This window comes from Lagopus muta, chromosome 16, assembly GCF_023343835.1.
Source record: "Lagopus muta isolate bLagMut1 chromosome 16, bLagMut1 primary, whole genome shotgun sequence".
Classification (NCBI taxonomy): Eukaryota; Metazoa; Chordata; class Aves; order Galliformes; family Phasianidae; genus Lagopus; species Lagopus muta.
The window spans coordinates 3,674,790-3,698,999 of record NC_064448.1 but is presented as its reverse complement, the minus strand read 5'-3'; the positions used below and the strand labels follow the sequence as shown (position 1 = coordinate 3,698,999).

Below are 24,210 nucleotides of genomic sequence, written 5' to 3'. Positions count from 1 at the left end.
AAGAGGTTTGGCAGGAAAGAATAAGGCAGATAGCCAGGATCAGATAGCTGCTGTGACCAACCTGGGCACAATTCCCAGCCTCTGGCAGATGCACTGGTGACAGTGGTGAGCTCCAATCCCACAGCTGCATCCCACTGCTGGTCCTCACTGGGGAACCTCAAGCCGATGGGGAACAGTGCTGTGATTTCAGTAGCACTGCTGTGACCCAGCATAGCCAAAGTGCCCAGCAGGGACCTCGATACAAAATCTCCTTTATGATTTCATCTCCTTTAGGTTCCTTTATAGGGACCTTTTTTTCCTTTCTTTCTTTTTTTTTGGCCCATAAAATGACATACTTACTTTCTTGATGGGTAAGAAATAAACTCGCAGCACCTCTCCGCGGCTGTGTGCAGCGGTGATGGGGTCAGGGTTTAGCTCATGATCTGCTCAGAGAGGCTTTGTTCAGTGCCGTGCCTTTTTCAAACCGTATGCACAGAAGTGCTCTCCTGAATTAAATGATAACCGAGGGAAGAGAGGGAAAGAGGCGTTTCCACGGGCAGGAGATTGATGGCAGGTCAGCGGGGCCAGCGGCGGCAGGAAGGTTTTGCTAGAAAGGGAGAGGAGCCCGAAGGTCCTTGAAGTAAGGGCTAATTCCACTCCTCATGGTGGCCTGGAAACACACAGAAGCATTTTGCTTCTCAAAATTTGGAAAAACCAAACAGGATTGCTTGGATTTAATCTATTCAGCAGAGCTGCAAATCAGCTTGAGGTTTATTTGGCGTGTGTTTATTTGAATGGTAATCTCCAGCATTCCCAAAGGCTTCCCCAGACCAGATTTCTCATCTCCTTCTCTTGTTCACTTGCAGGGCTTTTCTCTGCTCATGCAGCCACATTTTTCATGCTCGCGTTGTGCACAGTGGGGTGGTGGTGTGGGGAACCTGCTGTATGGGCCTGTGTAGGCACTGCGTACAGGTTGCTGACGCTTTGGCTGCCTCATTTTTCCTCCTAGCCTTGAGAGCTTATTTCCATCGCAGCAGGCTAACAATATTCCCTCTCCTTCCTGATATCCAGTTTTCTGCTGTACCCAGCAGCAATAACAAGGGAACAGAGAAGATTATACCCCACGTGGACTCGGGATGCTTTGTCTGGGGCAGGGGACGTGCGGACTGTTTTCCTCGTCCCCAGTGCAGCCTTTCCAAGTGCTCACCACTGCATGGGAAAGGAAAAGGAGGAAAAAATTATAAACTATTGCGAAACTTGTGTGGCTTTGTCCATCCACGCCGTGGTGAAGGGCCGTGGGCAGGGGGATGCTCAGCCCAGAGCACCCGGCAGGGCTGGGGGGCTGCATTGTAGAGCACTGTTAGGGCTGAGCCCCGGGAGGATGTTGAACCCTGGGGGGATGCTGAGACCCGGTGGGACGTTGAACCCCGGAGGGATGCTGAGCCCCGAGGGTGCCAGCATTGGGGGTAGAGCACCATTGAGGGATGGAGACACCCGGGGGGGTAGGGGGAGTGTGTGGAACCCCGGAAAGTGGATGCGAGGCATGGCGAGGCGGTGGGAGAGGAGCCTCGAGCGATGCGGAGAGATGTGGAGCGATGGGGGAGTGAGCGCTCGGGGCGCCGATGGCGCGGGGCACTGGTGGAATGCAGGGCACGTGGAGGAAACTCGGGCGGGGTGGTGCAGAGGCGCAGAACCCCGAGAATGCCGGGCTGCTTGGGGGGGAGCTGCGCGGCTCGGGGGCGGCGGCCGGCCCGGGGGGTGCGAACCTCGCCCTCCCCTCCCCCGCCGTGCGGCGTGGGGCGGCGGCGGCGGCGAAGGAGGAGGGGCTGCCCAGCACGGGCAGGGTTAAAGCGCCATGTAACCGGAGCGCGGGGCTGTCGGGGGGCCGGCCGGGGCGCGGGAGGCGGCGAGTGGCGGCGCGGCCCCGCTGGACGGCGCGTCCCGTCGCGGCGCAGGTGAGCGCGGGGCCGGGCACCGGGGGGAGAGCCGGGGGTTCCGGAGCCCACGGGGCAGGAGCTGCGACGCATCCTCGTGGGCGGCTTTGTTGTTCGCGGCGGCGGGGGACAATGGGGCGGGCGGGGACGCGGTACCGGAGCGCGGCGCCGGGTCTTTGCGGGAGCGTCCCGGGCCCCCGTCGCTCCGTGCCCCGTTACCGGGGCTCGCGGCACGGGGCAGAGGGCGGTGGGGAGGGACTGCGGGCAGCGGCCTCGCCGCCACTTGTTGCCGGCTCTCGGCCCCGGGAGAGCTGCGGGACTCGGCGACGGGCGCGCCCCGGGTTCCCTCCTCTCCCGGCCCCGCCGGCTCTTGTCGCAACTTCGCGAGTTACCGGCGCTGCGCTCCGCGGGGCTCGGCCGGGGCTGTCACGGAGAGGGCGGGCACTGGGCTTCTCCCGCGATGCCGGGACGGCCGAGGCACGGCAGACCACGGCAAAGCCACAGTGACTCGCGTTCCCGACGGCGAGGAGACAAGTGATGCCTTCGGGGCTGGGAGGGTCCGGGGATGCTGCGGTCATCAACCCCGCGGGCACTGGGGCAGACGGGAGGGCTTCCGGGAGCCCGGGTGGCATTGGCCGTGCTCGACATGAACACCTTTGTTTTCCTCCCCGTGGGCCGGCGATGTGTCAGTCCATCTTCTTTCTCTCTTTCTGCAGGAGAGCGGCTCCCGGTGGTGCCTGAAGCGTGAAGTCATCCCTCGAGCTGCGCACGGAGAGCAGCGGGCGGCCGGAGTCGGGGTGCGCTCAGCCGCGGGGCAGCGGCGGAGGGTGCGGGGGAAACACCTCCACCTCCTCCTCGCCCTCCTGCCGCCGGGCCCGGGGAGATCCCGGGGAGAGAGACTGCGGGGGGTGTCCCTGCGGTGCGGCAGCGCTGTGCCGGGGGCTGCGGTGACACCCTCGGGGCGAGGGGTCAGGGGACACTGGGAATGCTGTAGCCTGAAGGGGAGGACGGCAGTGTTTGAAATCGCTGCCCCGCAGGAGGATTTCCATTCCCGTCTTTCCCCGAGCCGCAAAGAAGGTCGGGTTGTCCCCGAGATGGGGAGGGCGGGTGGGAGACGGGGACAGCGAGGTGTCATTGTCATCACTCCGTTCCCTTTGTGCAGGGCAGCGGGGATGCAGTAGCCGCTACCGAGGGGACCCGGGGGCCACCGCCTGACCTGCCCGCCGGCACCGGGCACAGCGATGAGCATGGTAACGAGCCTCGAGCGGCTGGAGCAGCGGCTGGCCGTGATGGTGGCTGCCCAGGAGACTTCCCAGGCCTGGTCTTCGCTGGGAGAGGAGGGGCCGGTTTGTGGTTTTTTTGTTTTGTTTTGTTTCTTTTCTTTCAAGCGAGCTTTTACGGAATGCAAAGGGGCAATGGAGCACGGGGCGGGGGGAGGGGGGCAGGGAGGGGGCACAAAAGGGCTGCGGCGGTTCGGCGGGGAGCGGGGCAGGGAGGGCAGAAAAGGAAACGGGGGGGAAAATGGAGGGAAATGCCGCAGCCCGGCGTGCGGGGAGGGAGAGCGGCAGCGGGGAAGGGGCCAGGCACAGGAAGCGGGCAGGGGAGGGGAGAGGCCGGCACGTTAATGAGCATATCTGCCCCAATGCGCTCCCTTTCTTACTAAACTGCCAACCCGGCGACTCTTTTCTTCGCAGGATTAGAGGGAAATGTTCGGTTTCGGGGAGCGTTAAAGGCCATTTGTGTTGCGTGATCACCCGGAGCCGGCTGCAGAGCCGGGGTTGGAGGGAGCCGGCCCCGACCATTGGGGGCTTTTAGTTCTTTTTGTTATTCAAACAGGGCTTGGGTGATGGCTGCCATCCCAGCCATCGCGCAGTGCTTCCCTCCAGCCTTTTGATATGCATGCCCCTGTCTGGAGGCAAAGTCCGCCCGTCTCCCCTGCAATCTCTCCACCTACTGGGGAAACCGACCTGATAAGGGCCCTTCTTCTGTTTTCTTAAGAAGGAAAACTGAAAGCGGCCCGGAGCTGCCCCGGCCCCGAGCTGGGGCCCTCCAGGTGTGCTCTGCCCGGAGCTCAGCCGGACACAAGCGGGCATTCCCGGCCGCGGGATCCCTAAGCAGTTAATGCCATGGCACGGGCTTCAAGCAGCTTGGCAAACCGTAAAGAAGCTGGTATTGCAAAACTAGGGCGGGATCTGGAGGCAGCGGGTTTATTGTCTCCATGGGGTATGGCTGCAGGGAACGTCCCGGTCACCGAGGCAGTGTCATGGGCTGCCTGAGCGCCAGCTTCTTGGGGAGCCTCGAACATCAGAGCTGGAGTGCTGGAGTCGTTGGTTCTCCATAGGTCCTATGGGCTGTATCACCGTAGCGTCTGTCTGCTTGCATTCAGCAGGGCGAGCGCTGCGGTGCTGCTTTTCTCCTCCCCCCTGCCAGAGAGAAGCATGCGAGGGGAGTGCTCTGTTTCTTATTATTTTCGTAAGGCCCTATCTGCACATGTTGGTGTGCTTCTGCGAGGGGAGGTGAGGACAAAGAGCTCTCCAAGCTTGCAGCAGGCGGAGCTGAATGGACCGGGGTGACCGTGCTGGAGGTGCACGGCTCTGTGTCCTGGTACAGAAACTGGCATGGGGAAGAGAAGGAATGGGGATGGCTGCCCAGGCAAAGCCAAGAGTTCAACTAGCTTTGCAGCCTGTGTTTTGGTATAATGTTCCCTTTCCCGCTTGCGTATCAGAGGATGGTGATGAGATGTCCTTGAGTGATCCCAGGCTGTGCAGCTGGAGGAGTGCACGGAGCAAGCAGGCCCCTGGGGCTGTCCTCCCCACACCTCAGAGCCACGTGTCCCCATCCCTTGCTGCCTTTCTCTGTCACATTTCCTGGCACTGTCCCTATCCATCGCCTGTACTGAAGAGAGCAGCGTGTCTGCGCTCAGTTTATGGCATTCTGAGTTAGACATGTTTGTGAGATGCTCTGGTTAGGGTTAAGATGCTCTGGTTTTACTGGCAGCATCACTGCTGCCGATGATTTGGGGCTGGGGAGAAAATCCCCAGCAGTTGCTGTTGTGGGGCTGTGTCTGCAAGCATCCAGGGCAACTGGGGGCACACGGTGAGTCTGGGCAGCTCCTGGGAGTTCTTCACTAGTCTGGGAGCAGATGTGCTGCAGCAGTGGGATTTCTGTGCACAGCTGTAGGGCTTTATGTGGTTCAGGCTCCCGCCAGTGCAGTTTCCCTCCTCGTCCCTTTGTTACAGAGCTGTGTCTCTGGTGGGGGGAGGATGTGTGCCTGGGGTCCCTGCCCGGAGTGGTGGGGGCCAGGCACCTGATTCCCCTCGCATTTGGGTTTTACCGGGGTTTTAATGCAACCCTCTGCATCCAAAACATCAAACCCCGACTGGTCTTTGTTTGCCAGAGGTGCTGACAGATGATCTCAAAGCAGAAATCTCAATTGTTAGTGAAGCAGTCGGAGGCGATGCTGAGAGCGGGAGCGCTGGGGAAGGGGCGGCCCGGCTGGAGCCCGGGGCTGGGGGTGGGGGCTGCAATGCATCCCTCCCCCCCAGGGCCTTGGAGGGGTGAAGCCGTTCGCTCCCCGACTCCTCGAGCTGATCTGCGTGCTCCTGAAATGACGGCGCTGGCGAAGGGGCAAGTCGCAGCACAGACCCATAGCCAGGCAATGAGGCAGCTTCGTTAGCACCGTCCTGGGTGCCTCTGGGAGAGACTGGGAGCTTCTGGGAGCTGGCGCTTCCGAAAACACGATCCAGGAAGGGCACCCGCGGGGAGGCAGAGGCGGCGGGCGCAGGCGAGGCGTGTCCCACTGCTCCTGGAGCCCTCCGCTTCCAGCGCTGCTGCTGTGAAATGGCTGCTGCGGGGCAGGGGGTGCTGCTGGGGAATGGGAGAGGTCTCCGTGGCGGGAATGTTTGGCAACGCCCAGCTCGGGCTCAGCGTCGCTTTGCTCTTTTGGGGTCAATCTGCCTTTGGCCTCGGAGCTCCTGGCGGTTTCGGCTTTGCGGGGGTCTTGTGAAAGTGTGGCTAGTGTGGCTACAGCTGCTGCGGGGAGCTGGGAGCTGCCTGACCCTGCGTGAGGAGCAGCAGGGCCGGCTGACGTGCAAATGGCTGCACATGCAGATGTTTGCACCGGCCCGCATGCCTCTCGGGGGGCTGAGCAGGGCAGGCACAGGACTTTGGCCCCACGGTGCTGCTGGCTGTGCCCTGTCTGCAATGATCATCCACTGCTGCAGCTGTGGGTTGTGCAGGGCAGGAGCTCAGTGCGTGGGGCTGGGGGTTGGGGGCAGGATTGTCCCCACGTGCCGCATGCATGGAGGGCATGGGAAGGGTCTGAGCCACGGCTGGGCACAGCACGGAGCCTGGGAGTGCTCCATGGACACGTGGGGCTGGGAATAGCTCTGGGAATAGCCCTGGTGCTTCTCTAGGGGCAAATGTGTTGGGTTGCTGGAGCTGGTGAATCTGCAGGGCCACGTCCAGGGAGGTTTTGTCCAGGTGCCCATCAGCACCCAGTGTTACTGCAGATGCATCCCCAGCCAGAGCCTTCTGCCTGCCCTGGGTGCTGTAGGAGAGCTGCTAAGGGAATAGGCTGTGCCTGGCCTGAATAGTTCACACAACCTGCTCTGCCTTTCCCAGCCAGAGAGCTCTCTGGCTGGCTAAGTTTATGATCCCCTATTGCTTCCACAGGCAGCCATGAAAAAGGAGAAGAGCCATGGCCGGGATGAGGCGGACTGCAGGGCAGAGCTGATCCTTTTCGACAGGGACTGCACCGATCCTACTAAGGACACAGCTGCCCTGCTGCTGGAGGCCAGTGGGAAGCCCAGCACCCCAGGTAAGTGGGACTGGGGGGTCCAAGCTGTGTGCTGCTGGGGTCAGGATGTGCCCCAGCTTTATAGTGCTCGAGTTGTGGTGCCCAGATTCTGGCTCTTGGTTGGCCAGATTGTGGGAGAGTTTCTGCTTTGGAAAGGGAATGAATAGCAAACTTGATCAGACTATCAAAAGTGTTGCTCTCACTGCGTTGTCTGAAAGATGAGGCTTCAATCTCTTCCCATCCCAACACACCACTCTCATGAGATCAGCTCATAGAGCTGAGTCTGCTCTGCTCCCTTGCACAGATGCTGGGAGCCTGGGGCTGGCACCCCTGAAGAACAAGAGGGTGAGCAAAGACCTGTCCAAGGAGGAGCTGTCCTGGCCTCTCACACTGATGGAACCGCAGGAGGTGAGTGCAGATTGGAGATCAGCCCGTGACTGTGAGGCTTTGAAAAGAAAGAGCCATAAATTCAGCCGGGGTGACAATTCTGCGTTCCCACAGTGCCACGTGCAGGGGCTGCTCACTCACAGAGCCCTGCTGTAAAAATCTCACTTCATTTCGAAAGCGCTGTGCCGGATGCCAGAAGCATGCCTGGTTTGGGCTGCTGCAAACCGCAGGGGAAAAGCTGCCCTCAGTGCCTCCTGGCTGTGGGGTTGAGCACACTGTGGGGTGTGCAAGTTCTGTTCGGGGTCTACCCTGTGCCCTCATCTCTGATGCTGTCTGTGTCCCTGTGAGCTGCTCACCTCTGCTCCATCCTACAGGTGCGGCCCCGAGGCAGTGCTGGCTGGGAGAGCAGCCTCCGGCAGAAGCCCCCCGTCCGCCTCATCTTCCAGGCAGGGCAGACCCCCCACGAGATGCAGATCAAGGAAACGAGCAGCGTGGAGGCTCTCAGGGAACTGCCGGCTCCGCTGCGGGTGAGAGCTGAGGGACCTGGAGCTGTCTGCATGGTTGGGGATGGCCTGAGTGCCACATGCCCCGTGCCTCAGTTTCCCTCTGTGATGTGTGTGTGCCTTTGAGTTGGGTGCTTTGACTGCCTGGGGTGAAATGAAGGGAGGAAAGCAAGAGCTGGCCTTTTTGCTGCGTGTCATACGCACGAAGCAGTGCTCCCTTAGCTGCACCCAGCCCTGGACCCTCTGATCCCAACCGCAGAGACTGGGGGTGGTGCTGTGCTGTAGGGACAAGGTGGTGGGGGCTGCTCCCTGTTCCCAGTGGGTTCTCACACCGCTCCCTCCCACACAGAGCTCCCGGAGGAGGACGGCCATGCCTGTGCTCACCACCATTGACTTGACGGAGGAAGACTCACGGGACTCATCGCAGAGCAGCAGCACGCTGTCGGGGAGCAGCTCCCAGGAGGGCCAGAACGGTTCCACTGAGCTGGTGGCTGAGGAGCCAGAGAGCCGGGATGCAGGGATTGCGCTGGAGTACCAGGTAGAGGGGAGGCTGTGCTCTTCCAGCACCCCCTTCTTGTGCTGGGTGGAGGGAAGGTGGTGGGTCTGTGCCCGCTGGGTGCTGGCAGCAGGGGCTGTGCCACAGCACTGAGCCGTCTCTACTGTGTGCAGCTCAGCACTGCCAGCAGCCCTGAGTGCAGCACGTGCCTGCTGGGAGCTGTGCCTGCTGGGATGGGCGGCTTCCTGCCTGCAGAATGCCTTTCTGTTGGGAGATGCTGAAAGGGGAGGTGAAAGCAGAGTGATTTGGTGCCTGATGGCATCAGGGCAGGGCCTGAGACTTGCAGGAATTGGGCAATTGCTTTTGGCTGAATAATTAGGTGCCTAATTGCTGAACAAAACTTGAACGAGTGCTCTACTCATGAGACAACAGCTCCTGTGGGAAGATCCTGGAGCCAGTGCGGTGCCAGGCTGCCTGCTGGAGGTTCTCAGCCACACCAACTGTCCCAGTATTTGCTCTCTTTGCTTTGCCTTGGTTCCTGCTGTGCCCTGGGGGCAGCAGAGGAGGGTGGGTGCCCTCTCACTATGCAGACAGATGAATGGGTTGTTGCCCCATGAGCAGGAGCTGCCTGGAACATGGGACCCAGCCCCAGCTGCCTCAGAGCATTCAGGGGAGTCTGAGGACTGGCAGCATCCTTGCAGAGCTCCACACGAGTGCTGTTGCAGCTCTGCATGGTGCCCAGCCATTCCTCTGCACTGCAGCAGCCCAGGGCATCCTTGTGTGAGTGCTGGGACAAAGTGTGCATGCTTCTGGTTCATCTGTGTGTTATCCTTTGCTTTCAGGACGGGAAGGAATTTGGAATCGGGGAGCTCGTCTGGGGGAAGATCAAGGGTTTCTCGTGGTGGCCGGCGATCGTCGTTTCCTACAGAGCCACGTCCAAGCGCCAGGCGGTGTCGGGCATGCGATGGGTGCAGTGGTTTGGGGACGGGAAGTTCTCCGAGGTGAGCGTGCTGCTTCTGGCTGGGGGTGGGCTGGAGCCCCTCCTGTGCCAATCCCTGTGATCTGTGCCCATTTCTGCGGCTGCCTGTGCCTGGGGCTGGGTGTGTGTGTCCAGCTGCAGCCTCCCCGGAGCAGGGAGTGCAGCGCTTTGCAATCTGCAGCTCTGGGACGCTCTCCTGACTCTGATGCTGGCAGCCCATCCCCTTCCCATCTTCCTTCCTGGTTTGTCCCAGCTGTACCCCCTCACTCCGTGCCCTGCTGAGCACTGCCTTCCCACAGCCCCATGCTGGGTGCCATGCTGCAGAAGCTCAGTGCCAGCAGAGGGTGCACACAGCCTATCATAGCCACGTGTGCAATGATTCCTCTGTCCTCCCTTCCTGCTGCAGCGTGGCTTGCTCCATGCAAAGCTACTGCTATCTTCTCTGCCAGAGCTGTACCACGCTATATGGGGACAGGAGCAAGTCGTGTCACTGAGTTTTTGTCCCTCTGTCCCAGGTTTCTGCAGACAAGCTGGTAGGACTGATGGCCTTCAGACAGCATTTCAATACTGCCACGTTCAATAAGCTGGTCTCCTACCGCCGAGCCATATACCATGCCCTGGAGGTATAACTGCAGAGCAGAACTGGGCTCTATAGGGAGCACAGGGTGGGGGGCAGCTGGGAGCTGGCGTGGCCATGGCACTCCCAGTGCTGGAATCTGGCAGCTGCTGCTGGGAATGGGAGGGGACCATCCCCCCCCCCCCCCCCCCCCCCCCCCCCCCCCCGTGCCTTGTCACTGTGCTCCACTGCCCTCCTCTTGCAGGTTGCCCGGAGCCGCTCAGGGAAGACTTTCACATCTGCCCCTGGGGAGTCCCTGGAGGAGCAGCTGAAGCCCATGATCGACTGGGCACTCACTGGCTTCAAACCACTGGGTGTGAAAGGGCTGCAGCCACCCAAAAGCTCAGGTGGGCTGGTGGTAGGAGCTGGGCATGGTGCTGGGGGCTCCAAAAAGCACGCTGAAGCATTCTCTGAAATGTTGCTGTTGGCAATGAAATGTGATCTGTGGCCACCTTGGGGCTGTGGATCTGGGGGCTGCAGTGGAAGCACAGACCCCATGGGGAGGGGAGCAAACAAGGTCAGGGTCCCACTCAGCTCCTCCCTCAGTTCATCTGCTGAGAGGAGGAAGAAGGAGCAAAAATGGTAGTTCTGCCCTGCAGTGGATGCCAGTAGGCAGAGATGATCTCTGCTGATTTGCAGGGTTGTGGCATCCCATATGAGCACTGCACCCTGGGGTGAACCGGAGCCTCGAGGAAGGGTTCTGGGGTGGGACTGTGACAAAGCTCAGGGGCTGATGTCCCCATGTGTCCCCACTGGAGCTGCCTGTCCCTTGCAGAAAACGGGGCCCTGAGGAACGGCACAGAGGAGGTGCTGTGCCTTGAGCATTGTCCTCCCACCAAGAGGCTGAAGAGCAACCCCTGCAACAGCAGCAAGGAGCAGCGCATGGAGGAGGACCAGACTCGAGGTACTGGGATGTGGTGTGGGCAGTGCATGGGTTCCTAAGCAAAAAAACCCTCTATGCTCTGGCTGGCCTTAAAGGCCAAACTGTGACTGCAGAACTGCAAGTCAGGCTCCGTTACCTGCTCAGTATGAAAGTTACTTTATGGAATGCTAAATCTTTTTCTTTTGTTTTTTTTTTTTAAAGAACAAATGGTTTCCGAAGTTACAAACAACAGCGGGAGTCTGGAAGGTAAGCATTTGCCTGTTCTATCCTGATATAAGGGCTGGGAGTGATGGAAGTGCTGGAGGGCGGCACCAGAGAGAACCCATCGGTCCTTTTTTAAATGCACTGTGCTAAACTGGGGACAGGGCTGCAAGGCTGGGACCTGCCCACAGCTGAGGTTGATGTCCCCAGCCCCACTTGGTCCCTTGGCCACGGGCTGTAAGGAGCCATGGGGTGAGTGGAGCTCTCTCTGCCTTCAGACAGCTGCTTGTCATGCGGGAGGAGGAACCCAGCCACCTTTCACCCGCTGTTTGAGGGGGGCCTGTGCCACACCTGCAGGGTAAGAGCGGCCAGCAGGGCTGCAGCCATCGGGTTGGGAATGGGATGGGGATGATAGGGGAAACTGCCAGACCTGAACCTGCCATGCTCACCTCAGGGTCATCCCTTGGCATGGTCCCCTCTGAGTTCCCTGCATGCTGTGGGTGGTGCCCAGGGGGCACTGAGGATGCATATCTCTGAACTGGGGGCTGGGGGGGAGCTGAGTACAGATCCTGATGCTCTCTTCCCATCTGCCCTCTGCCAGGATAGATTCCTGGAGCTCTTCTACATGTATGACGAAGATGGCTACCAGTCCTACTGCACCGTGTGCTGCGAGGGCAAGGAGCTGCTCCTCTGCAGCAATGCCAGCTGCTGCAGGTGGGTCCCCCGTGCCTTGGTAGTCCCTGTAGAGCTTGGTGCTGGGCTGGGGGTCAGGGGGGAGTAGGGGACTACACTGGGGCAAAACAGAGCTGGCTGTACTTGGACAGGTCCTGGGGAGGGTGGTAGGAGATTTACCCAGGCCTAAGTCATCAGTCTGTGTCAGCAGCCCTAAATCCTAAGATGCTGTCAGTCGGGGAGAGCATCCTTCAAAATGGGACAGGGCTGCAGGAGAAGCTGGGCTGACACCCAGGGGTGCTGTGTCTGGGCAGGTGCTTCTGTGTGGAATGCCTGGAGGTCCTGGTGGGACGAGGCTCGTCAGCCAAGGCGAAAGAGCAGGAGCCTTGGAACTGTTACATGTGCCAACCCCAGAGGAGCTACGGGGTGCTGCAGCGCCGGCAGGACTGGAGCTCACGTCTGCAGGACTTCTTCACCAGTGACAAGGGGCAGGAATATGTAAGGGATGAGGGCAGTGAGCCTGGTGCACAGGGTTAGGGGAGAGGGGTTAATGGTCCTGGCCCTGCCTCAATCTCATCTAGGCCATCCAGGTGTGCTGGGCTCATCCCCCCCATGGATGCTCCCTGCGAAGGGAACTGGACTTGGGGAGCGTTGCAGCACTGCCCTGAGCTCCGCAGGGCTCTGCTGCAAGGGGAAACAGGGTCTCACAGCTGTCTTCCATTACAGGATGCACCCAAAATCTACCCAGCAGTGCCACCAGCCAAGAGGAGACCCATCAGAGTGCTCTCTCTGTTTGATGGCATAGCAACAGGTGAGGTGCTGGAAGAAGGTGCTCTGATAGCCTCAAGCCTATCAGAAAGCTTGGGGAGAAGGGGATGGGGCAGGTGCATCCCCATCGATGGAAGCAGGGAGGAGAGCAGGGGGTGGGGATGGTGCCCACAGGCTGTGCTGGGCGCACTGGCTTCACTGTGGGCACTGTGGTCCCATTGCAAAGCCCTCAGCCCCCAAATCCCCGGGCAGGGTACCTGGTGCTGAAGGACCTGGGCATCCAAGTGGAGAAGTACATCGCCTCCGAGATCTGCGAGGACCCCCTGGCAGTGGGCACCGTGCGGCACGAGGGCAACATCACTTACGTGCACGACGTCAGGAACATCACCAAGAGAAATGTGAGCTGCGCTGCTCTTGGCTCAGGGAGGGTTGGGTAGGTGCTGTGCCCCGATAACCAGCTCTGTCTGCCCGCTGCAGATCGAGGAGTGGGGTCCCTTTGACCTGGTGATCGGCGGCAGCCCCTGTAACGACCTCTCGCTCGCCAGCCCGCCCAGGAAGGCTCCGTACGGTGAGGCTGTTTGGCCCCACGGGGCTGGGAGCCCCCAGGCTGCCTGGGGCCGGCGACGCAGTTCTGCGGTGGCTCCGTCCGGGGATGCGTGCCAAGCGCTGTCTCCCCCAGGCCCACCAGAGCCCGTCCCCACGCCTCAGCCAAACCTGCGGGGCCGCGGGCGGTCCCCTCCTAACACCCCTGCTGGGTCCCCCCGCACGGAGGGCACCGGGCGGCTCTTCTTCGAATTCTACCATCTGCTCAACTACGCCCGTCCCAAGGCTGGAGAGGAGCGGCCCTTCTTCTGGATGTTTGAGAACGTGGTGGCCATGAGGGTCAACGACAAGAGGGACATTTCTCGGTTCCTGGAGGTAGGCATCGCTGCGGCTTTGGGAAGGGCGCAGGAATGGGGCACCCACACTTACCCATGGAGGGCTGCTCCCAGCAAAAAAAAAAGCCCTGACCCCTCTGCTAACTTGCTTTCCTTCTCTCGGGCTGCAGTGCAACCCTGTTATGATTGATGCTATCAAGATATCGGCTGCGCACAGAGCACGCTACTTCTGGGGCAACCTCCCAGGGATGAACAGGTAACGTTCAGCCATGGTTTCACTTTGTGGTACTTGCAAGGTTCTGTGCCGCTTGACACTGCAGTGGTGCTGTCCCCAGAGCTGCAGCCACTGTAGGGAAGTGCCACTGCTGTGCACAGTGCTTGGATGTGTGTGGAGATGAGCCCAGCTCGAGGCTCTATTCATGACTTACAGCAACCCCAAATTTGCTGCAAAGTGCAACACGATGAGTAGAGCAGACTGCAATTGCTAGCAGTCCTGCACTCCACATGCACAAGGCTGAGTTTTCGCTTACTAAGGCCTCAGCCAGCAAACAGGCTCATTTTTTTTTTTCATTTGTTTATATTTAAATTGCCAATATTTATTGGAATTGAAACTAATTAAAGCTGAGCCAGAGGCATGCAGGGATTTGAAAGTTAAACAGCAATTACTGAGCCATTGTCAGGCCGTGCCCTTGGAGATGTGGCAGTTGAACTCCCATCCAAGCAGTGGGAGCACCGGTGTTAGCCAGAGGATCCTGGGGCAGTGCTGGGAGTAGGTCTCATGGTGCAGGGTCCGTGGGCTCAAGGCTCCTCCGAAGGTGTTACTGGGAAAAATGTGCAGTGGTGACATGGGCTGACATTGAACAAACTGTGCAAGGTGCTCTGAGATGGGTGGGCAATAAGCACAAGCCAAGATTACTCTCTTTATTTTTGACCTTAGTACGGGAGCCTGGAGAAATGACTCCCTGCCTTCCCTTGGTTGTGGTGCCTGTCTGTGGTGCCACCAGGATGTGGTGGCTGTGGGGTGTGATGGCACTGAGGTCTGTTGGCACGTGGGGACTGTGAGGGGTGGCTGTGAAGCCGGGAGGCTGGATAGGAGCCATATGGGCACGAGGCAGCTGCTGAGCATCACCCATCCCTCTGCTCTCCAGGATCTTTGGCTTCCCCCTGCACTGCACCGACGTCTCCAACATCAGCCGCGGGGCTCGCCAGAAGCTGCTTGGAAGATCCTGGAGCATCCCTGTCATCCAGCACCTCTTCTCCCCTCTCAAGGATTACTTTGCCTGCGAGTAGCCCACGCTGCATCCCTCGTCTCTCCGTCACAACGCAGCTCTGCTGCCCGAGGAGGGCTCAGCCCTGTGCTCACCATTCCCAGCACTGTGCCCCCCGCTGCCGCAGGGCTCGGGAAGCGCCTTCAACCAAAGAACCTGGCCAGGTGCCTTCCTGATGGGACTACAGACAGCACTGCCTGGGAAATGATGGACAAAACGAGCTTTAATCACCCAGCACAAAGCTGCGTGCATCACTGATGAGGCGAGAAGTCTCTTCCAGAGCATTGAATGTTCCACTTGAGCCCAGAGCTGGAAAGCAGTGAGTGGTGGAGGCAGCTGCTGGCGTGCTGCAAATGTGGATACAGAGCTGCTCACCTCCTAAACAAGCATAAACCTCTCTTGAAATGACTGCCAAAAATCCTCAAGCTGCAGCAGCAGGTGTGAGGGCCCCGGGTCAGGTTATGTACACTGAACATGCAGAACACGCAAACCAAATCTTTTTTTATTTTTTATTTTTTAAGACCTTTTGTAAAACTTTACATTTTGTTGTTTAATGTCTATTGCTGCTTTAAGGCATTACATAAGAATGTGGAGACTCCTAGACCTGAATGTAGCTGAAACTGAACTGTGAGATGATAGAATTACTTTTCTAGTTAGGGAGATACTGTTTTATGCGTTCGGCTGTAGTTTACAGATATTCACTACGTCCTTTTCCAAGCATTTCCCTTTTTTTTTCCTGACGTTTCAAAATCCTGCTGAGTGGGTTGAATGGTTTCATTGGGGCTGGAAAATCGGGCTGCAGTGACCGGAGGGGAAAATGTTCTGAGAATGAGTGCATGGGGTGGGCAGGGCGGGCAGTGTTACCACCCCCTGCTGTCACCCAGCAGCAGCCAAGGTCCATCCATGGGTGCCACCGGGGTGCCCATCCCTCTGCCACCCCATCCCATGAATTTTGTTTCTTAAAGCCATGCGGGCTCCTCTCTGTCGCATCCTCCATTTCGTGTGCTGGATCTCGCATCCCTTCCTGTCTGATCAAAAGGAAAATAGAGAAAAAAAGGACTTGGGGAAAGCAAACAAAGATAAAAGGGGAACGAGAACGGTCCTGGCATTAAGCTGACTTGATGAGAATCGCAGTAGACAAGTCTTCCTTGGAACGCTGCCTTTTATGGCGCGCTCATAAACACGTTGCAAGGAGGTAGACTCAGAAATGCCTTTTTTAATGCTTTGTAAAGGTTTCTAACTCTCCCTGGTGCTATTTTTTTAGTTAAAGGATTTTTGATGTCCAAAGTTTTGTGGGTTTTTATACAATCTTTTAAAATAAGAGGAAAAGAAAAAAAAAACCATATTGTTTTGTTGAATGTGTTTCATATGGTGTTTTGGTTTGTTTTTTTTTGTGCTGGGAACTCAAAACGGTGCGTTGGCCGAGCAGTTTACCGATTTTCATATGGGGAAAGGAAAGGGATAGATGATTTCGCGCTTGCCACGCAGCACCGCCGTATTAAAAGACTGAAAGCCGTGTTTCTGCGCCAGCCGGCGGCGCGCATTGCGCGCACCGCGTTCATTCATCGCCTTGCCCCGCCGGCACGCGGCATCCCGGCGAGCGCTAATGAATGGGCCGCGGAGTGGGCGGGGCTAGCGGGACCCACCAATCGCAAGCGAGCGCTCAGGAGTGGGCGGAGCCGCACGGTGGCCCCGCCCTCCCGCACCAGCACGCCGTTCTTCCTGCGCTGCGGCCGCCGTGACGTTGCGCGGGTGACGTGAGCGCGCCGCGTGCGCGTGACGTGGTCCCGGGCAGCGGGCGGGGCCGGTTTGAACGCGGAGGAGACGGGGCGAGAGCGGGGCAGGTAACGGGCCGGGAGGGGCTGGGCGGCCGGGGGGACGCGGGGTCGGGGTAGCCGGGTGCGGGCGCGCGGGGCCGGCGGGCGCGGGGAGCTCGGGTGCGGCGTGCGGGGCTCGGCCTGGCTCCGGGCGCGCCCCTCCGCGGGGGCCGCGCGGCGGAGGAGGGAGGGGCGCGGGCCCTGCGCTGTGCTGCGGAGGCGTGCGGGCGGCCGTGCCCGCCGCGGGTGCTGCGGGGAGGCGTCGCTTTGTGGGGCTGGTTCGCCCCGCGGGGAGGGAAGATCTGAGCGGGTGGAGGGCAGGGAGGTGCTGGGGGGAGGGGGGGCAGCGCTGCGTGCGGGGCTCCGAGCCGCGATGGGGCTGCGGCGTGAGCGGGTGCGGCGGTCCCACCCGCTGCTCTGTCTGGCAGAAAATGGCTGTGAATGTGTACTCCACGTCGGTGACGAGCGACAACCTGAGCCGGCACGACATGCTGGCGTGGATCAACGAATCCCTGCAGCTGACGCTGACCAAGATCGAGCAGCTGTGCTCAGGTGAGGGGTGCGGGGAAGGACGTCCGGGTTTGGTTTGGAGCTGAGAGGTGGTGAAGAGGTCCGTGGAAGCAGCCGTGTGGCTGTGTCTGTAGTGGGAGCGGAGCTGTGGGCGGTGCTGGGCCTGCGTTTGGTGTTATAATGGTTTGGAGTTGTACTGAAATGGTTTTTAATAGTGAAAAAGTGATGGGAACGTAATGGGAAGTTAGGATCTTCTGATCTGCTACAGCAAAAGTGGGATGAGAAGAAATTAGGGTCAATGTGGAGAAAAATGCTCCTAAGAGAGGCTGTTTACTAGTGGGGAGCCCAAGTATTTAGCCTGAACAGGCAGGAGAAGTCCTGGGAGTGCAGTAAGGAGCATAAACGGATGTGATCCCTTATGGGGGAAGACCATAGGGAAGTGCCTGCGGGTTCAGACAGGGCACAGGGGTGTGAGGGAACACACTGGTGGGTCTGGGTTCACCCCTGGGAATTCCCACCCCCTCCCCTGTAGTGAAGGAGCACCTCAGCCTGACCCGGAGTCACTGTGAGCTGATCTGCCGGAGCTGAATGTCTGGTGTGCAGCGAAAGGGGAAGTGCTGGTGCTCCAGAAGTGAAGTCACATGTCATCGTGCAGGGAGGAGTGTGGGGGAGGAGGCTGGGTGAAAGGAAGAGAGCAATAATGGGCTGTGGGGCAACGCGGAAAGAAAAGCAAACCCAAGGCTAAGAAGGCAGCCTGGGTGAGAGGTGGTGATTTGAATAACTGCAGCAGGGAGATGAAAGGGCCCGGGTAGGAGAGGTAGGAGCACATCTCACACGGTGAGGTTGGAATAAGGCGGTCGGGGGCTGAACAAAAGGAGGCAGAAGTTTACGTTTGGAGCTAGCACTGCAGCGTGGGGATGAGGAAGGAGCGTTCCCAAAGATGGAGAGAAGGAGGGAACTGAGAATACACGTCGGGCAGGTATTTCTGGTGGCTTCTGTCTAATAAGGTGATGCAGGAAAAACTCGGGCTGAAGGAAACTGAAGATCTGCAGCCACAAAGAGGAGAAGCGATGAGCACTGCTGGGCTGAACTCAGTGTGCTCCACCTCAGTCTGGGGCCCAGAAGCTTTGCAGGGAGCTGGGCTGGCTCAGGGCAATACAGTGCACTGCTTCTTGGCCTCGTGCCCCTCAGACGTTTGCCATGCAGCTATTTGTTTTAAGTTAAGGCTCCCATTGCTCTCTGTGTCCTCTCAAATGTTTGATGTGGGGTGAGATGTCACGCTCAGAATGCTGTGCTTGTGTTGCTGATGACACACAAGTGTGCATCATCACTGCAGCGTAATTAACACAGTTTTAAGCTGTTTTTTTTGGGGGGGGTGTTGTGCAAAAGCTCATCATTGGGGGTGGCTCTCTGCTTGAACCACCCCCCCTATTACAGTGAGAGCTGTATTGAAGGACTTGAAGGATTTAAAATGAACAGGAAGGAAATAGTGTCTTATTTCAGTTCTCTGATTAAAGTATGACTTAAATACCATAGAATGGTTTGAGTTGGAAGGGACCCATTCCAGTCTCCAACCTCTGCAGTGAGCAGGGACACCCACAGCTCCATCAGTGCTCACAGCCCCCAGCCTGTCCCGAGTGCCTGCAGGGATGGGGCACCCACCTCGTCTCTGTGCCACTGCCTCACTACCCTCACTGTAAAAACCTTCTTTATATCCCATCTAAACCTCCCCTCCTTTATCTCGGTACCATTCCCATTATCCTGTCACACAGACCCTGCTAAAGTCTCTCCCCTCCTTTCTTACAGCCCCTTCAGATGCTGAAAGGAAATGTGATTCAACTTACTTTACTCTCTTACTTCTGAGAGCACCTTGAACTTTGTAGGTAGTATATAAGACACTATTTTAATAACAACTAAACATAATTTTTAGAGGAATACTTCTTCCAGTTCAGCTCTGTTAATGTTGATAAGAGTTCTGATGCCCATGAGGGATGGGACGCCACATTGAGTTGGATTTTCCCTCTTGGAATTACAGAGGTGTTACTGCTCTTGGGTACAAGAGCTCAAGCCATGGGGCCAGACCCTTAGTTCTGCAGCTTGTTTACAGCCACGCTTCCAAATCAGGCCAAGGGGTCCTGTTATGTCCTTTCTGTTCCCCTAAGGGCTTTGTGCCCTGGTTGAATGAGGCTGGGCAGTGTGCTGCTCTGGCTGATCATCTGTTGTTCATCATGGAATGCTATTCTTCTCTCTCACAGGTGCTGCTTACTGCCAGTTCATGGACATGCTCTTCCCAGGTTCAGTAGCTCTCAAGAAGGTGAAGTTTCAAGCAAAATTGGAACATGAATACATTCAGAACTTCAAGGTTCTACAAGCAGGTTTCAAACGAATGGGCGTTGACAAAGTAAGTTGGGTTGGAGTTGCTTCTCCCTGTTCCTGGCATCCAAACGGGTGGTTTGTACTTTGCAATCTGGGGGGCAGGGTTTGGTTGTTGGCTTGCAAATCTCACAAGTTTTGGTTCACACCTAAATTAATGCAATATTTACTAGAGCAAAGGTTGCGTTTGCAGTTTTTAATGCTGGAGATAGTTTCTTCCATATTAACTCAATTCAACTTATGTAGTGTTGACCAGTACTGAAACCTGAGAAATCATGTTTGAGCTTATGTGGCGTGAGGCTGTTCCTAGCAGTGCGTCCCAATAATCTGTTGGTGTGCTGCTCTTAAGGATTTCCCATTCCTCTTTACCAGTGTGTGTTGTTCCACCAGTGAGAATGGGGTCTTTGGAAACACGTGTTTGGATCAAGTGAGTGCTGTGCTTATGGAAGAGTGCTTTATGGAGGTAGAAGTTATTGGTGGCGTGCTTGGTGCAGTGCAGAGCATTCCCTTGCTAAAGCTGCTCCCAATGAAGAGGGCATCTCGTGCTGTGTTGGCCAGCAGCTCCAACACTGCATCTCTCCTCTCCCCCTGGGGCTGTACCTGGAGCAGTGTGCCCACAGCAGGGCTGTGCTCACAGGGAATCAAATGGGGAATCAAGGGAATGCCTTCTGCCCACTGCCAGACCTCAGGCTCTCAACTCGTGGCTTACAGGCAAGACTTCACAATTTACTGCTTTTTCTCCAAAATAAACAAAGAATTACATTTGCTTCCAATTTAAAAACCCTTATTATATAAGGCAGAGAGGTTCTTTCCCCTTACAACACGTTTTATTATTTATTGCTATTTTTTTTTTTCTCCAGATAATTCCTGTGGACAAACTAGTGAAAGGAAAATTTCAGGACAACTTTGAATTTGTTCAGTGGTTCAAAAAATTTTTTGATGCAAACTATGATGGGAAGGAATACGACCCTGTGGCTGCCCGACAAGGCCAGGAGACAATGGCACCAAACCTCGTTGCTCCAGTGGTGAACAAACCCAAGAAACCTCTCGGTACTGGCAGTGCAGGTAGAAACGAGTTCAAGATGATCTCGAGCCCTTAAAAACTGAGGGAAATGAGGCTGGGTCACTGTTTCAGTATCTAAAGGGGTTGTAAGAAGGAAGGGAGCAGACTCTTAAGCAGGGTCTGTGTGATAGGACAAGGGGAGATGGCTTGAAGCTAAAGGAGAGGAGGTTTAGATAGGATATAAGGGAGAAGGTTTTGACAATACAGGTGGTGAGGCAGTGGCACAGAGATGAGGTGGGTGCCCAGCCTTGCAGGCACTCGGGTCAGGCTGGGGGCTGTGAGCACTGATGGAGCTGTGGGTGTCCATGCAGAGGAGCTGCACCCGTGGGTGCACTGCAGGAGGTTGGGCCTGATGGCCTTTAAGGATCCCTTCCAACTCAAGCCATTCCATGGTTTAAAATTGGTGTATGAAGTTGTCGTGTCTCATCTCAAATGCTGGGCTTCAGTCTCTGAGTGAGTTACAGAGAGGAGTTACAGAAAGAGAATGGCAAGGGTTGGTGTCAGGGTGTGCTGAAGGCAGTGGACGTGGGGGGGGGGGGGGGGGGGGGGGTGAAGAAGGAACACTTCATTGATGAACGTGCCTTCAAATCGTGACGTGCCTGGAAGGGGGACCCCACCTCTGGGGGAGGAGGAGGGGTGTTCTGAGAAGAAGTAACAGCACATTTATCTTGCAGCCCCACAGAGGCCCATTGTTGCACAGAGGACCCCAGCAACTCCCAAAGGCAGCACTGGGATGGTCAAAAAGGCTGCGGGAGATGATGAATCAGCGGGATTGATTGAGCAGGTGTGTTGCCAGAATGACCTGAGGTACTGACCTGGGCTTTCTGTTGGATGTATAGGTATAGATATTTAATAGCATGAAATGGCTGTGCTGGGGAGAGACAGATCGCTTTCTTCTGTCTAGTAGGTTCATTTAAAGTGGCTTAATCAGAAGCCTTTGGTGTGCTGGCCTTGCTCTCCTGATAGCAGCAAAGCCCCTTTTGCAGTACAAGCCCCCAGACATTTAAATCTGCTGTGTCCCATATCGCACATAGCTTTGCTTTCAAGTATTTCCACAGCTGTGTTGCAGCTATCACAGCATTCCAACGGAACTATGAGCAGCTGCTGCGTCCCCGAAATGCTGAATGCAATGGAGCTGAAGCTGCCACCAGTGAGGGCTGCCCTGGAGGAATGTGTTAGCAGAAGAAGCTGCAGGCAGTTGGATTTTTACCCATGTCATGCAATAAGCCTTTAGAATTTCCATGTGGCATTGCATGTGTTGGGCTGGGTGTTGGCTGTAGAAATACTCCAACTTGAGAAATAGAACCTCCTCTTGCCCTCACAGCCTTTCCCTGATGTCTTGCTTACTTCTGAAATGCTTTGCTTACAAACACACCTCTGAGCATCTTGGGGGAACCCCCACCTTAAGGATAGATGCCTCTGGTGGGTAAATCATTATTGATTCTTGTGGGCAGATCAACGTGTTGAAGCTTACTGTTGAAGACCTGGAGAAGGAGAGGGATTTCTACTTTGGCAAATTGCGGAACATTGAGCTGATCTGCCAGGAGAACGAAGGCGAGAACGACCCAGTGCTGCAGAGGATTGTGGAAATTCTTTATGCCACAGATGTAAGTCGTCCTCCCCCCCTGTCCTGCCTCACTGTGGGAAGCTGTCTTGTTTCTTCTGCTTGTTTTCTTCCCTTTCTTTGTCCCCTTTAAATTTATGGCCAGATACCATTGTTATGGTCAGGCCACAAGCGTGGTTGGGCTCACCTGAGGAGTGTGTAACACAGAGGTCAAAGCTGAAGAAAGTGAGTTTGCTGGGGATGCTGTGAGTGGTTGACTGAAGGGTGCTTCATTGTCAGGATCCAAAGTAGGAATAACTAAAATGGAAGGAGCGTGCAGGGAGCTGGGAAGTGCTCAGGTGTTGGCTTCTCATCGAGCCTCGTTGTGTTCCCTGCAGGAAGGCTTTGTGATACCTGACGAAGGAGCGCCGCAGGAGGAGCAAGAAGAGTATTAACAGACCACACACTGTACCAGCAGAGCAGCAACATCGGAATTCTGTGCCCCAGATCATGTGCTTAACTGTAAAATACTCCACTTTATTCTTAGAGGACTCACTGGTTTCTTTTCATAAGCAAAAAAGTTACCTCTTCTTAAAGTGCACTTTGCGGAAGTTTCACTCTTTTTGCAGTGGGTTTGAGTTAGAAACTCTCTCACTCTGTAGCAGAGCAGTATTCACATCTAGGTGGTATATTTAGGGAGCAAGAGGCTGAACATTTGGAACTTGTTGGTTTGCTGGTAAACACTGGTTCGTGGAAAGACTTTTTTTGTACCTGAGGTGGTGTGTAGTAGAGAACGTAAAGACTGACTCGTGGAAAGATGGAGTTCATGTGAAATTGCAGCACGGAAATGATAATAAAATGCCTTAAGAGTATTTAAAATATGCTTCCAAATGCCAAAATTGAAGTAATGTGACAGGAGATTTTATGTGCTTCATCCTGGGGAGACGCTCCGCTCCGCTCCCCTCCCTGCTGTCCGAGGGGCTCTTAAACAAACCTCCATTCCTGCATAAAGCTGCTTACCGAGTGATTAGTTCTCAATGAAATAGGCCTTAATGTTGCCTGTCACAAGATTAGAGGGAGTATGAACAGCTGAGACACATAAATTACCTTGAGGACTGCTAAAGCATTTTTTTTACTATGGCATTGTGGCTGATGGCTTTGCCAAAACGTACTGTGTTTTCTGTATTAAAGAAAAAAAAAAGCTCCATAAATGAAAGCAGAGGGCACCAGTCTTACTGCCTACAAGGTTCTTCTGAAGTGCTTTCCTCCTTTCTGCTTCTGTTTGTTTCTGTTGGTGTGCTTATGGCCTCGCACCCTTCCCTTCCCATCCCAAGGTGCTCTGGTCCAACCCCGTGGTTGCAGCAGGGTTGGGCTGTGTGTGCAGCTCATAGAATGAAAGTGAATTGAGCACATGAGGATGATGATTTTCTCTTTTCTTTTGTTTTTTCTCAGACCAGGGCTTATCTAATAGTAACACTTGCCAGTTCAGTGGTCTTCTGGGGTCAAAACTAAGAGATGCTGGCTAACAGAGCTAATGTTATTGCAGAAAATACAGTACTGAGACTAACTTAAATATTAATATTTAAAGTACTTTCTTTAATTGTCCCTTTTTTTTTTTTTTTTTTTTTTTTTTTTTTGCTCTCATGCCCCCTCATTACTGTTGTGTTTGGCAAGATCCTGCAAGACTTCTGATCCCCCTCCACTACTGAGATCCATCAGTCCTGTTGTGCTGTATTCATTCGTTCCTGGTGGTAGCTTGTCCTAAAACGTGTGTAGGAGAGCATCTTATGGTAATTGTTGTGTAGTGCATGAATCTTTGTGAAATTCAGAGAAAAACCCAAATTCAGTGAATGCCAAAAAAATGCAAGTATCCAGCCATTGTTTGAAATCGCAGTGGTGCTATTTCTCTTGTGGCCTTTTAGACTTTTGTTGCCCTAAAACTCCATTTTACTGAGAAAACCATATTTGACTTGGATTTTTCTTGACAGGGTTTTTCTATTTTAAGCAGTTTCTAAATAAAGTTCTGTATTTCAAGAGTGTCATGTCTGCTGGAGTGTCTCGTGCTTTCAGATGTGGTCAGGCAGCCCTAGAGCTCGCAATGCTTCTCATGGTTGGAGCATTGAGGACCTGCAGTGTCAGCTCTCACCCTCCAACCCCTAGCTGTGTGTCCCTGTGGGTAGCAGGAATGCTGAAGCTTCCCTTGGAGTGTGCTGGGGGAAGCATTGCTGCAGTTCATCCCCACCACTGAGATGTTGTCCTCCTGCAGTGCTTTGTTCTGTAGGGTGGACATCACTGGTGCTGGAGCTGGGGTTGCACTGCAGGAGTGCAGATGTGGAACCCGGGGGCTTTTGATGCACATAAAATCTTCTTGACCATTACTTGGTTACTTGGAGCTCAGAAGCATGCTTCCACCGACTTGAAATGCTGCGTTATTCCACCAGTGATGTGCTGGGATGTGGGGCTGCCTGAGGTCTGTGTGGTGAGGATGAGGTTTGCGTGGGACTGCGGGGCACCCAGGTCAACCTGTGGGCTGTGTGGGGTT

General features: G+C 55.9%; 2 protein-coding genes across 5 annotated transcripts; both read left to right on the top strand.

Moving 5' to 3' along the window:
• The first annotated feature begins 1,868 nt into the window (after window positions 1-1,868).
• Window positions 1,869-15,403, top strand: DNMT3B (DNA methyltransferase 3 beta). 3 transcript variants are annotated; one of them, XM_048962729.1, is made up of 21 exons: window positions 1,869-1,934; window positions 2,630-2,710; window positions 3,076-3,259; window positions 6,588-6,732; window positions 7,016-7,119; window positions 7,473-7,625; window positions 7,951-8,139; window positions 8,940-9,098; window positions 9,592-9,699; window positions 9,898-10,039; window positions 10,468-10,596; window positions 10,777-10,821; window positions 11,055-11,134; window positions 11,378-11,490; window positions 11,763-11,946; window positions 12,175-12,259; window positions 12,469-12,614; window positions 12,694-12,784; window positions 12,896-13,134; window positions 13,265-13,350; window positions 14,243-15,403. In XM_048962729.1, the coding sequence occupies exons 3-21, from the start codon at window positions 3,155-3,157 to the stop codon at window positions 14,382-14,384; spliced, it is 2,445 nt and encodes an 814-aa protein (XP_048818686.1). In that variant the 5' UTR covers window positions 1,869-1,934; window positions 2,630-2,710; window positions 3,076-3,154; the 3' UTR covers window positions 14,385-15,403. The 3 variants fall into 3 exon arrangements, with proteins under 3 accessions (XP_048818686.1, XP_048818683.1, XP_048818685.1); XM_048962726.1 differs by having other exon boundaries at window positions 12,694-13,134; XM_048962728.1 differs by lacking the exons at window positions 1,869-1,934; window positions 2,630-2,710 and adding an exon at window positions 2,912-2,990 and having other exon boundaries at window positions 12,694-13,134.
• A 671-nt stretch (window positions 15,404-16,074) lies between these two features.
• Window positions 16,075-23,702, top strand: MAPRE1 (microtubule associated protein RP/EB family member 1). 2 transcript variants are annotated; one of them, XM_048963281.1, is made up of 7 exons: window positions 16,075-16,206; window positions 16,608-16,731; window positions 18,945-19,090; window positions 19,923-20,112; window positions 20,800-20,909; window positions 21,580-21,732; window positions 22,067-23,702. In XM_048963281.1, the coding sequence occupies exons 2-7, from the start codon at window positions 16,611-16,613 to the stop codon at window positions 22,121-22,123; spliced, it is 777 nt and encodes a 258-aa protein (XP_048819238.1). In that variant the 5' UTR covers window positions 16,075-16,206; window positions 16,608-16,610; the 3' UTR covers window positions 22,124-23,702. The 2 variants fall into 2 exon arrangements, with proteins under 2 accessions (XP_048819238.1, XP_048819237.1); XM_048963280.1 differs by having other exon boundaries at window positions 16,076-16,206; window positions 19,923-20,127.
• The last annotated feature ends 508 nt before the right edge of the window (window positions 23,703-24,210 follow it).